General features: G+C 38.5%; 1 protein-coding gene across 1 annotated transcript in view; it reads right to left on the reverse strand.

Annotated features, from left to right (window-relative positions):
* Window positions 1-9829: 9829 nt before the first annotated feature.
* Window positions 9830-13905, reverse strand: part of LOC106872706 (uncharacterized) — a 25462-nt gene continuing 21386 nt past the window's right edge. The window contains exon 2 of the mRNA XM_089347020.1: window positions 9830-11268. Within this exon, the coding sequence (XP_089203146.1) occupies window positions 10033-11256 (1224 nt within the window). The 5' untranslated portion in view covers window positions 11257-11268 and the 3' untranslated portion in view covers window positions 9830-10032. The remainder of the gene's footprint in view (window positions 11269-13905) is intronic.

The following is a 13905-nucleotide window of genomic DNA, read 5'->3' on the forward strand; positions in this document are numbered from 1 at the left end:
AGAAAATATTGTTGCGCCTGACCTTACCTTAAATTGGTGAAACACGCAACATGAACTCTAACAAATCGAAGAGTGACGAGAGTTGTTGGGGTACCTGAGCGGAGACGATACGAGACCAGCGAGTACCAAGGAAAAGAGGCTGTTACAGTAGGGATAGAAAGGACAGAGAGTGGGCTAGCAGGTCTTCAGGCCAGAGGCTGAAGCATGTTTGTTAGTTGCTGAATGCCAATCAGTTGAGTGGCTCTTCTCTGAATGTGGTTCAGGATATCAGTGAACATAACAGTAGTAATATCTTAGAAATAAGAGCAGTATTCCACAACGGGTTCACTTGAGCCTTCTACAGAGTCAGTAGCTGTTGCAAACTGAAGTATTTTTGGGGACCTGAAGGGAAGGTTCAATTTTTCGATTGCATTCCTAGAAAATTTAAGGTTGGGATTTCGCCAGGCGAGTTCCTCGCTAATAGGGAAGGTCATCATTTGGAGCGAATGTTGAGAAGATCTAGTTCAGTGTTGTTCATGTATGGGAGTATGTCATGTATCTTCTAGATACGAGTATTTATTATTTGAGGGGGTTTTTTCCGTTAAAAGAGACAAGATTGATATGGCTTCACTGAAGGATGGTTTCAAGGTCTCTACTTATGGAATCAATGCAGGTTTAGTATGTGATGTTACGTGTGGATTGTAAGTGATGCATAACCGAAATTTAGAGAAGAATAAAAGGTTGTGTCATCTTCATAAGCCAAGTTGTTGGCTGTAATGGCAAGTAGGTCATTGAGATGTTGAAGTGAAACCCTACTGCATGTATAGCAAATATACAAGACACTCTTTGAAGTATTTTCTCTCAGCCCTCTTGTTGATATATATAATCTAATCAGCGTCACTACCATCTTTCTATTCTTCTACATTCGTGATCACTTCTAAATCAAGCCAACCAACGCTGGATTAACCATAAAGCAAAATAAGCAAGCGCTTAGGGCATCAAGAGAAGGCGGGCACTACAGAAGTGGTAAATAGTTTACGACACAAAAGAAATCACTTTAAACTTGCTAAAATAATATTAAGGTTACCTTATCTCTAATAAGTATAGAAGCAGATGTATTACGTAAGATTAATTTTGAGGATCTGATCAATGACTATGTAATTAAACAAGAAATAGGAAAAAACTATTCAAGTATATAAAGTGGAAGTATACAAAACTAAAAATTATTGTTAGTTTTGTCTCATTTTGATGGTTTATTATTGTTAATATTTTGAGCTAAAAAGGCGGCGAGCTGGCAGAAACGTTAGCATGCTGGGCGAAATGCTTAGCGGTATTTCGTCTGTCTTTCCGTTCTGAGTTCAAATTCCGCCGAGGTCGACTTTGTCTTTCATCCTTTCGGGGTCAATAAATTAAGTACCAGTTGCGTACTGGGGTCGATCTAATCGCCTGCCCCCCTCCCCCAAAATTTCTGGCCTTGTGCTTTCAGTAGAAAAGAATATTTTGAATTACATATATACATAGGGACACCAAAATCTTAAGCGTTTAGGGCCACTATGGGTCTTAATATGGCCCTAAAGCTAACTAAGATGTACATGCTTGGTTGATGCCATGTAACAAGCGAGAAACATGTTCGTTGCGTTCAGCACTTGATTTTAAAGACAAGATATATTCCTAACAGCATTGGTTTTATTTTCTAAAAATTTGTATTATTTCCGTCATTTCCTTTGTTTGCCTCTAAGGCATATTTAAGGTGGTGATGGGGAACCAGTCGATTATATCGATCTTTTGTTGGCATGTCGATTAAATCGAGATTCATAAAAAAAGCACCCCTTAAGAGTTGCTTATTTATTATCAATCACGTAAGCTCAAAAGGCAATGCCGACTTCGATGAGAATTGAACTCAAAACATATTGACACTACTAATAACGGCATAGAGTGTCTTTGGATGCTCTACCGAATCTGTCAACCCAACTTCCTTCTCTACACGGATAATATTATTCGATTTGTAATGTCTACATGCATCTTCCTGTTTGTCTTGCATTTCTCGCTCTCTCGCTCTCTCGCTCACACCTCCTTTCTTTCCGTCCCTCTCGTTTCCCCTCCTTTTCTCTTCCTCTCGTCCATTAACGACTAACTAAACTACAACAGATGTTGAGCACTTGCATTAAAAATAACGTACTGTTTACTTTGGTATGTGGGTGTAGGAAAACAATCTATTTATATCACTTAGAGATATCTAAATATTAAAAATATTCCACCCATAAAATGTTGTGAAAATATAATATAATACTGAGTGTTCAAAAAGTCTCTCCTCAGTAAGTATTTAATAGTTTTCGGGCCATTCTTGTACACTGATCCTTTACTTGCTCCCCAGACAAAAAAAGTCTAGCGGTGTTAAATCAGGTGATCTCGGTGACCAAAGTCCCTTCGAAATAATCCTTTCACCGAAAAACTCTTGAAGTAGCACCATGGTGATGCACGAGATGGAAAAAAAAAATTCACTGCGGAGAGACTTTTTGAACACCCTGGTACTTCTTCCGGTTACAACGACAAGGGTTTCAGTTGATCCGATCAACGGAACAGCCTGCTCGCGAAATTAACGTGCAAATGGCTGCGCACTCCACAGACGCGTGTACCCTTAACGTAGTTCTCCGGGAGATTCAGCGTGACACAAAATGTGACAAGGCTGGCCTTTTTAAATTACAGGTACAGTTTATTTTTGCCACCTGAGTGGACTGAAGTAATATGAAATAAAGTGTCTTACTTTAGGACACAACACCCTGCTGGCTACTGAACTCACGACTATGGGCCGATTATCACAATGCCACTACGCCACGTGCCTTCGCAGTGTATATAATATTGTATAATATATATATTATATATTTATAATATAACATTGCATAATAATAATGATGATGATTTCTTTTATTAGCTACAGGGGTATAGATGATAATATATACACACACACACACGCATGCACGCACGCACGCACGCATACACGCATACACACACACACACACACACACACACACACACACACACACATACATATATATATATATAAAGGAGCACTCCGTCGGTTACGACGACGAGGGTCCCAGCTGATACGATCAACGGAACAGCCTGCTCGTGAAATTAACGTGAAAGTAGCTGAGCACTCCATAGACACGTGTACCCTTAACGTATTTCTCAGGGAGAGTCAGCGTGACACATAGCGTGACAAGGCTGGCCGTTTGAAATATAGGTACTGATCGTTTTTGCCAGCTGAGTGGACTGGAGCAACGTGAAGCGTCGCCGGGAATTGAACTCACGACCTTACGATCGTGAGCCGAATGCCCTAGCCACGAAGCTACGCGCCTTCGTGTGTGTGTGTGTGTGTGTGTGTGTGTGTGTGTGTGTGTGTGCGCGTGTGTGTGTGTGTGTGCGCGTGTGTATACATACACAAATACATGCACACATGAATGAGTGCATAGACACATGTATGCGTGTGTGCGTGTGCAAAAGAAAGTGATATAAGTCTCTGAGCAACACAATATAGAGAGAAAAAAACTATCCTAATTTTAAACCAATGAAAGAAATACGTAACGTTTCGCAGCTTGACTTGCTCGAAATAGCAACTAAACTTCATTGAAATCACACCCAAACGCTTTTAAAATAACGGAAATGCACATTAGATAATGTGGTCCCAGAAGCATTACGTCTGCAAATAAAATCGAGCAAGTTGGCCACGCCTGGAATTTCTTTTTCTATATGTCTGCTCGATCGTAACAACTCCTGCAAAGCTATTAGTTTACGATTTAGGTTTGTTAAAGCTGACATGTTGAATAAATTTATCTGAATCTGCAATATTTCGAGTTCTTCATTTTACTGTTTATTTTCACTTTAAAACGGCGAGCTGGCAGAGCCACTACTGCGCCAGACGAAACTCTTTGCGGTATTTCTTCCGTCTTTATACATTCTGAGTTCAAACGCTACTGACGTCGAATTTACCGTTCATCCTTTCGGAGGCGATAAACTAAGTACCAGTCAAGTATTGAAGTCAATGTTATCGACTTAAGCCCTGATGTACGTAAAGTATAAACTTAGCGGTTCGGCAAAAGAGACCAATAGAATAAGTACTAGGCTTACAAAGAATAAGTCTTGGGGTCGATTTGCTCGACTAAAGGCGGTGCTCCAGCATGACCGCAGTCAAATGATTGAAACAAGTAAAAGAGTACACATTTAAATTTTGCCACAATATATTTTCCTATACATTTCACATAACAACGCTTCAAACTAATTGATTTTGAATTCTGCTGAAGTGAAAGTGATGCTAAGAACAGAATTAATTTCAGAATTTTATGTGGAACGGAGAAGAGGAAGTGATTTTGGGATCGCTATGCTTTCCCAAAGGAAATTAGCATCAGAAGAGGAAGGAAATGAAACGGTTCGTCGTTGTCGGCCTAAATTATTCTAGTGGAGGAAGAGGAAGTGGGAGAGAGAGAGAGAGAGAGAGAGAGAGAGAGAGAGAGAGAGAGAGAGAGAGGGAGAGAGAGAGAGAGAGACAGAGACAGAGAGACAGAGACAGAGATAGAAAGAAGGTACTTGGTGATTTTATCAGCTGGATGTAGAAATACTGACCCAATAATTTGATGAACGGTTTGTGGGGCAAGAGGGATGAAAGTCTATAATCACCGACGGAGATGAGACATAAAAGAAAAAGAGCTTAACTAATCCAACGGTTCACAGACTGTCAAACACCTGCCCCAGTTTCACGAAAATGTTAATGAAATTTTCAGCGCTTCCTACAATTCTAATGAGAAGTTGCAGAAATATCATGGATCACAGTGACGACGACGACGACGTCGACGACAATGACGATGTAGGGTCACCATGGCAGCATTAAGGTCCCTGAACAAATTAATGCACTGGGCCTGATAGTATTCATTTATTGAAAACCACAACATACATAGATCACAACTGGATCCCTAGACCCGTCAGCCCCTCCCATTCCCGAGTGTAACTCTATCGTCAGATGGCACTGCGCTGATGATGTAGAAGAAATGGTCTGGGTGTTTTACGTGCGTCACTTAATTCCACAGCTCAGCTAAGACATCCACAGACAAGAACACGTCTTCCTTGTTCCAGCTACAACGGAGAGAAAGAAAGAAAGATAGCCGATGGTCACAAGGGAGCCACGTGAGCAAGGGAGGAGGAGTGAGAGTGACAGAGTAATAGGATAGAAAAGTGGGAGAAGGCGAGGTAAAAGAATAAGAGATAGAAAGAGAAAAACGAAAGAGTAAATAGATCGTATGCACCAAACGTCAATTTCTAAAAAGAATTAGTGAAGTAAAATTATGTAGCAACACCAAATGGCGGTGCCCCAGCATGGCCACAGCTCATGAGCTGAAACTAGTTCAAATCAAATCAAATCATACACACACACAAATACATTACATGACATGCATATATGTGCTTGTGTGTGTGCATGTGTTTAAATAAGGAACAGAATTTTCATTTTCAATCATGAAAGACACAACTAAGTTTGAGTTTGATCTTCTTTATTAAGGATTTTTTGTTTCATATTTTCTCATTAGTCTTTAGTGTTTAGCTTGAAAGGATAACATTTCAAGAAAAATCTGTCAGTCCATTAACCTTTCGCGAACTTTACAGCTCCATCATCTGAATAATATGATGATGGCCATAATGGCGTGTTATGGTACACTTTGCAATCGATTGTAAAGGGTCATGGGTAATATTGGTATAAATCTGATAAAAATTGCTCCGTAACAGATTTTAAAATTATACAACAGCAAATCTTAGTTTATTTCATGGATTATTTTACCTGTAATGTGTCTGTGCTGAGTTTTAATTTGAACTTTGCTGTTAGCAGGGCTCCCGTGGTTGTTCTTATTTTTATGAAATCCTATATAAAACTATAGAACTTTTAATATTTTTCTATCCAGATTCGTTTCGTACACTGCGTTATAATAAATTGCAATGGCACCTTGTTGTAAATGCATGGTCAACCGACAAGAAAGAGTCGGACTTGTGCATCCGATTTAACAGTTTGAGTCATGGAGTTAACAACTTTCATATTCATATTGAAATCTGTACATTATATTAGTATAATATAATTTGTACATTATATTATATATTGTACATTATATGCCGCTTCAACGAGTGTCAGCGGCCGACTGACTATTTAAAGGGAAATTTGACAAGACAGTCAGTCGGCCGCTGACACTGGTTGACGCTGCATCGAAGAGACCAGGGAACAGAAGAAAGAAGACATACACTCAACACCAGAGCTGAAGACACCTCCGAAAGTGGGGGCCCCGCCACGTCAAAACGGTAGAGGAGTAGGGGCCGAAACCGGATGTGGTCCCTCCTGATGATGTCTTGAGCTAACTGGATCCTATAAAGGAGCTGTTGTGGTAGCAGACCACGAAACATGGTTGAAATTCCTCTGAAGTACACCTTGTAGCTTCGCATTAACGAGAATTTTTTTAAAATCTGGTATGTGTCTGTGTTTTTATTATACATTCTGTCATTCTATGATTAAGTGTGGTACAAGAAGTCAGCTTATATTGCTGCGGCGAGCAATCCTCCTTCACTGCTTGACCGACATGAGAGAAGGGAAACAAATCAGGTGTAAACTAGGGGCGATTGTAAACTTCATAAAACGTGAGACAATTAAAGCCCTCTTAAGTACTCAATCAATTTTGTAATAAATTAATAAATTAATATACACACGTTTGTGTATATACTGGTACATACACACCCGTGTGTAGTCTAGAGTACGTCTTAACTTGTACAAAACTGATGCAGATCTATTCGAAGTTCTCAACGGAATATTTAAGGTGAATTACGCGTGAGATTGTAGGCACTAACAGGCGCGCACACATACACACACATACACACATACATATCATCCGCACATCCAGACACCTACATATTACAGATGCACACACACATACACATGCACCCATCCACACGTCAAAGTCACTAGCCCCTATCCACACACACACACACACACTTACACATTCTCACATACACACATACGCACGCGCGCCTTCGTTTTGGGATCATCAATACTTTATTATCTCCCCTTCTTTCTACCTCTCCGGTCAAACCGTTTCCCCCACCCAACCAGTCGCCATGCTTGATCGCTAAATCCACAGGTCTTTTTATTCTCTCTCTGTTTATTTTCTCTTATTAATTCCTGTTGAAGAGCGTAGGTTCGAAACGTAAAAGACTTCCTCACTTACCCGAGCGTCAAACTAATACACCTACTTGCTCATGCACCTGTCTTCATCTTTCGTTTTTCTGTAAATTTCAACTACACACACACACACACACACACACACACACACATATATATATATGTATATGTATATGTATATATATATGTATATATATATATATATATATATATATATATATATATACATACATATATATGTGGTGGTGTGTGTATAAACATAGATGCACTCACGTGTGCGCACGCACCTATATACCTACTCTCTCAAACACACTGACATCCGTATGTGTGCGTGCGTGCGTGCTTGCGTACGTGTGTGTGTGTGTGTGTGTATGTGTGTGTGTGTACATGCGTGTATGGATACTTTTAAATGACAGATAACCAAGAGCATGTTTAATTTAATAGTACTACCTGTATTCATGTGAATCAAAATTATATTTAAAGAGTATCTGACATGGCTTAGCGGATAAAGATACCATATTTATCATGAGACTCTCTTTGGGTCTATTTATTAATATTTGGCTAAGAAACCAGAGTTCAACTGACTCAAGTCAAAGCTGTATAATTTACATCAGGTCAAGCTGTGACATCTACTTGAATGAGCACTCTCATATAAAACTGCAATCACGCGGAGGCGGGAAACAGGGCCGTGGCTCACATACTGCATTGCTAGATCATGGAGAAAAATTATTCAAATGCGTACAGAGAACTTCTGGTCATCCGGATAGGACATCTCCAGATCTGATTGCGACTCAACTCCTGGATGACGTCCGAATGGCCTTTGAAATGGACAGAAATTAGTGTTTCACCGTATCAACACCATCCTTGTAAGCATGGGAGAGACGAGAGTCACGACCACGAGTATACCTATGTTTTAATCATTTTCAGGCTGTGATACAACTTCTGCCTTCAACGAGTTGGGCAAAGTCCTTTTGGCAGATCTACAAAATCGTCAGAGAGACATTTGCGTATCTCACCGGTCATATCTTCCAGCTGATGGATGTTGATGACATCTTTATCAAGAAGCTCGATAGACGGACAGTTATTCGGTTGACGAACACAATTTGTTGAATCCTGTTCCGTGACTTAGCGGTTCAACAAAAGAAACCGATAGAATAAGTACGAATAAGTATCAGGCTTTAAAAATAAGTACTGGAGTCGATTCGTTCAACCGAAATTATTCAAAGCGGTGCTCCAGCATGGCCACAGTCTAATCACTGAAACAAATAAAAGGTTATATATATATATATATATATATATATATATATATATATATATATATAAACACACACATATATATAACCTTATATAACCTTATACACACACACACACACACACACACACACACACACACACACACACACACACACACACACACACACACACATATATATATATATATATACAAAGGGCTTACACAGTGTCTATTAAATTCACTCATAGGGTATTGGTCAACCAAGAGCTATAGTAGCAGCCTACCCAGGCACACACACACAAACACACACGTATGTATGTATATTATATAAGCGATTATCGTTCTCTGTTGTGCTTTGATTCTTATATCTTGCTAAAACTAGAGAGCGAAAGACCACGGGAGGTGATTGAGCTGGACTACTCTAGGGAGAGATGGAGACAAAAATAGAAAATCGGAACTTTTGATTGGAAATTTATAGAAAATCATAGAAAGGTTCTAAGTACATACTTTGTGACCCCAAACCGATTTTAATGTTAATGTGGATCTTTTAGCATACGATTATTATCAGCAATGATTCTGGTATCTTCATATGAACTGTCCCAGGAGGAAGCGCTGATGTTTGTATATATGTATATGTCTGTAGTGTATGTTTATTTTTTGATAAAGATGAGTTCAACATGTTTTATTTGGCCTACTAAACTACAGCATCAAGTTAAATACCGTCTTATGCTGCACTGATGTCCTCCAGATTCCGTATGTACACACATACTTCCGTACATACATACATAGACACATAAGTACCTCCATACATACATGTATGTATACGAATATTAGTGGAATATATATATATATATATATATATATATATATGCATCTAGATACATTTACGCACACACACACACACACACACACATACACAGTATTCATACATGCATATGTATATACAAACATAGGTGCATGCATGTATACATCCGTACATGCAAGTATACATATGAATATTAAATGGAATTTTATATGTATGTCTGCGTGTGTGCATATATATATGTATGTTTGTGTGTGTGCATTTTCAGATTCACAAAGACCAGAACTTAATTGCAGCTCTTAACTGCATAGATGGTTCTAAGAACGTGTAGGTACAGGAAGTGGTCAAACTCGGCATAAGGAGTAGACAACCACCATATATGTATATATGTATATATGTATATATATATATATATATATATATATATATATATATATATATATATATATATATATATATATATATATATATATATATATATATATATGTATATATATATATATATATATATATATATATATATATATGTATATATATATATATATACATACATACATACATACATACATGTATATATATATATATATATATGTGTGTGTGTGTGTGTGTGTGTGTGTGTGTGTGTGTGTGTGTAGATAGATAGATACACACATTCAAACATGCACATACATAAGAATACATACGTACATACATACATACATACATACATACATACATACATACATGGAAATGAATATCGGTGAGTAAGTATTAAATGTTCTCTCCTCCCAAACTAAATTTAACTCCGTTTCCTCTTCTTGGTCATTTGTTACATCAGGTCGACTGCTCTGCCCAAGCAGTTTTCACTTTTAAACGTGATGAAGAAAGATCTTTATTTATATGTCGTGTCTCGAGCCTATACTTTGATAATTCCAGTTGTATTCGGTTTAATTTAGAGAAAATTTTCTGAAAATTTTGATCGATAAGCGTGGCTGGCCAACGACTTTTGACAATGCTGTATGCATCTTGTAGGCACATCCCCTGACATGTAATTAAATATTGTATTGCTGCGACTGGTGCACGAACCCGGCTGTGTTCACTATAGATTAGTGTTGCTCGGCCTAATTCTTTAGATCCATTTATGAATTTATTTATCATTGGAAAATGGTCTTGAATCCGATTATGATCCGTGCTGTCTACATTAACATACAGTTTAGGGTGTGTGTGACTGCCTTGTTTTGAACAGGTGCAAGGACATGCTAGATTTATGTGTTGGCTGCTTTTTAAATTTGTTATATCGACTAACGAATGGATATCAAGTTTGCAAAGGAGTCTCTGATCATTTGCAGCCTCCACACGTCCAACGTACAAATATGGCGTTATTTGCGCTATATTTTCGCTGCAGCATAATGAATTAGATTCGCTACTCGTTAACAATAATCTCTGTGAAACCGCCTTGTCATGAAGATTAGACGTACTTAAATGTTTGTTCTCTTGTGTAAGAGTGAAACTAATTCCAGACTGAGAAGTATCATCGCTACGAGATCTCGTTAAGCTGGTAACGAAAATATCTGGGACTTTCAAGGTGTCACAAGCACAGGACTCAGGAGACTTGTTGCGACTGGACATTGGATACTTGGCACTCGAAGATCGTTTACTATTTCTGCTTTCATTGACTTCATCTTTATCAAGCTGCAATTGTTCATCGAAACAATCTTGGCTGTTCAGATTTGGACATGACATATGGAGATTTTTTTTATTGATAGCTCTCACCTGATCTTGTCGTTTTTTACTAGAAAATAACGAATGAAGAAAATCTCCAATGCCGGTTTGCTGGGAGCGTCTCTTCTTCTGGTTTTTATGTTCATTATATTGTGATGGCGCTGATAGCTGCTTCCTTATCAACATTCGGTGGTCACCTACGTTAGATCTGACGCCGTTATCTTCGTCAGAGACATCTGTTAAAAGTGACTCCTCTGTGAACAAATTCCTTTCACTCATAGGACCGACTGAAATGGTCCTGGTTAGTTTCTTACGAGATGTGTATAGAGTAGTCATTGCTCTGCCAGCCTGAAAATAGTAAAATAAATTAATGTTAGTCATTTTGCAGAATTACATTTCTTGCATCCACCCTCTCCTTCTCTCTCTCTCTCTCTCTCTCTCTCTCTCTCTCTCTCTCTCTCTCTCTCTCTTCCAGGCACTTTAACAAAACCACTAACATTGACAGTGTCTCTTCCGTTACTCAAACATGGCGTTCCACAACTTACACCTTATGCTCAACAAAACTCACCAGTTTCTCACTCTCTAAAAGGATACAGCTTGACATTTGGAAATACGTTACAGTGTAGAGTCTTCTTAAGAAAAGCAATTCTTCTGACACACGTGTGTGTGAGAGAGCGCGTATGAGTTCGTGTGCGTGTGTGTGTGTGTGTGTGCGTGCGCGCTTGTTCGTCACTTCCTCTTCTCTATATCTCACTCAAACTGAAGTATGTAAAATGCCTTGATATGAAATATAATACTGAAACATTAGCTTTGCACTTATGTAACGATTTCTGCCTAACAAAGCAACAGAAATATTCTGACTAACGAAGTAGCTAGAATTTTTGCTTATCCTAGCTACTTCCTCGAATTAAAAAAAAAAAATACCTCATTAATAATCCTAATCCTTAATTAAGAAAGAGGTTGAAATTAGAGTCAAGTGCTTACTGTTGGAACAAGTTTTATCTTTTACTTGTTTCAGTCATTTGACTGCGGCCATGCTGGGGCACCGCCTTGAAGAATTTTAGTCGAGCGAATCGCCTCCAGAATTTTTTTTTTTTTTTAAGTCTGGCACTTATTCTATCGACCTCTTTTGCCAAACTGCTAGGTTACGGCGACGTAAACACACCAACACCAGATATCAAGCAGTGGTGGAGGACAAACACACACACAAAGACACATACACACAAAGATATATGTGGATATATACAGGACGGGCTTCTTTCAGTGTCTGTCCACCAAATCCACCCACAAAGTTTTGGTCAGCCTGAAGCTATAGTAGAAGACAATTGTCGAAAGTAACATGCAGTGGGATTGAACCCGGAAACATGTGACTGGGAAGCAAACTTCTTTCTATACAGCCACTTCTGCGCCTATATGTTCAGTTTAATTATATATTTTTGATTTGATTTGAATCGAAGTTATTGGATAGGTCTTCAAAAGCAAACTTTTTGAATATTATGTATTATTTATATTACCAGGGCAACGTCGTTGCAAATAGAGAATTTGCATTTATTTATTTTATATAGCAATTGGTGAACAAATGCGCCGTTGGTCATACATATGGAAGAACTTGTAGGGGTTAGCACCAAACTTTAGCATCGAGAGCTATACCAGCCCCGAACTGGACATCACTTAACTGTTCTAATGGTCCCAGCCATCTCCACTAGAGTGAGGACCATGTAGTGCAATAGCCTGGGTCTCAAGAGCCCACAGTTATTTAATACCTAGCCAAAAAATCTCAGACATCTACATAGAGTTGAGGTAGATATTTTCAAGAAACAGCTTGACCTCCTGCTGTCCAAGGTCCCAAATGAATCTACATCATGGCAAGAAACTCCAAAGAAGGCACCAATATCAAACTCACCCTTTCACCAAAATCCAATCACAAACGAATGGTCATTGAAAAGCTGATAACACTGGCAGTGCCCCAGTATGGCCACAACCTTTGGGCTGAAACGCATACAGGAATAAAAGGAGTTTTATTATGGCAACCGAATAATTGTTACATTATATATATATATATATATATATATATATATATATATATATATATATATATATATATATATATATATATATATATATATATATATATATATATATATATATATATATATATACATACATATATGTATGTATGTATGTATGTATGTATGCTGACTGCTGATGATCTCTTCCGCTCTTTGACAGGTTTTATTTTTCGTCCTACAGGGTGTCCAACAATGACCTTCCTCACCACGCAAGCTTGGCAGGGTTGCCAGTTTAATCGCCGATGACCCGACCATGCAACAGGTTGTATTGAGTTAGATGTTATCAGTAGCGCCCAAGAGCGACCTGACCTCCGACAATATGTGTCCTTGTGTATGTATGTATGCATGTATGTATGCGCGGAGAGGCCCCTCCGCTGTTGTCCCAACTTCTCTCTAAGAGATGGAAACTCTGACAATATTCGATGATGTAAACTAGTTCTTCTGTTCGAGTTTATGCTATCCATGTTCAGAGAGTGGGATTGGATTTCTGCAAATCCTTTCCCCACTATAAAAAAAAGACCACCATGCACCGGCACCGCTTGAAAAAAGTAAGACTCATCGCAAAAATGGCTGGTTGTAGGCTTCGCACGTGTGGGACTTTTGATCAGGCGATAACAATACTCGAGCACGAGTTTGCAGCCATAATGTATGTATGTATGTATGTATGTATGTATGTATGTATGTATGTATGTATGTATGTATGTATGCATGTATGTATGCATGTATGTATGCATGTATGTATGCATGTATGTATGTATGTATATATGTATGCATGTATGTATGCATGCATGTATGTATGTATGTATGCATGTATGTATGTATGTATGTATGTATGTATAAGTTCAAGTCCAAGTGTGACTCATTTTGTGTTTCATTCTTTTGGGGCGGGGTGACTTAATCGATTGCATTTCTCTCT

The sequence above is a fragment of the Octopus bimaculoides genome, chromosome 1 (assembly GCF_046866305.1).
Source record: "Octopus bimaculoides isolate indiv1 chromosome 1, ASM4686630v1, whole genome shotgun sequence".
NCBI classification, from domain to species: domain Eukaryota; kingdom Metazoa; phylum Mollusca; class Cephalopoda; order Octopoda; family Octopodidae; genus Octopus; species Octopus bimaculoides.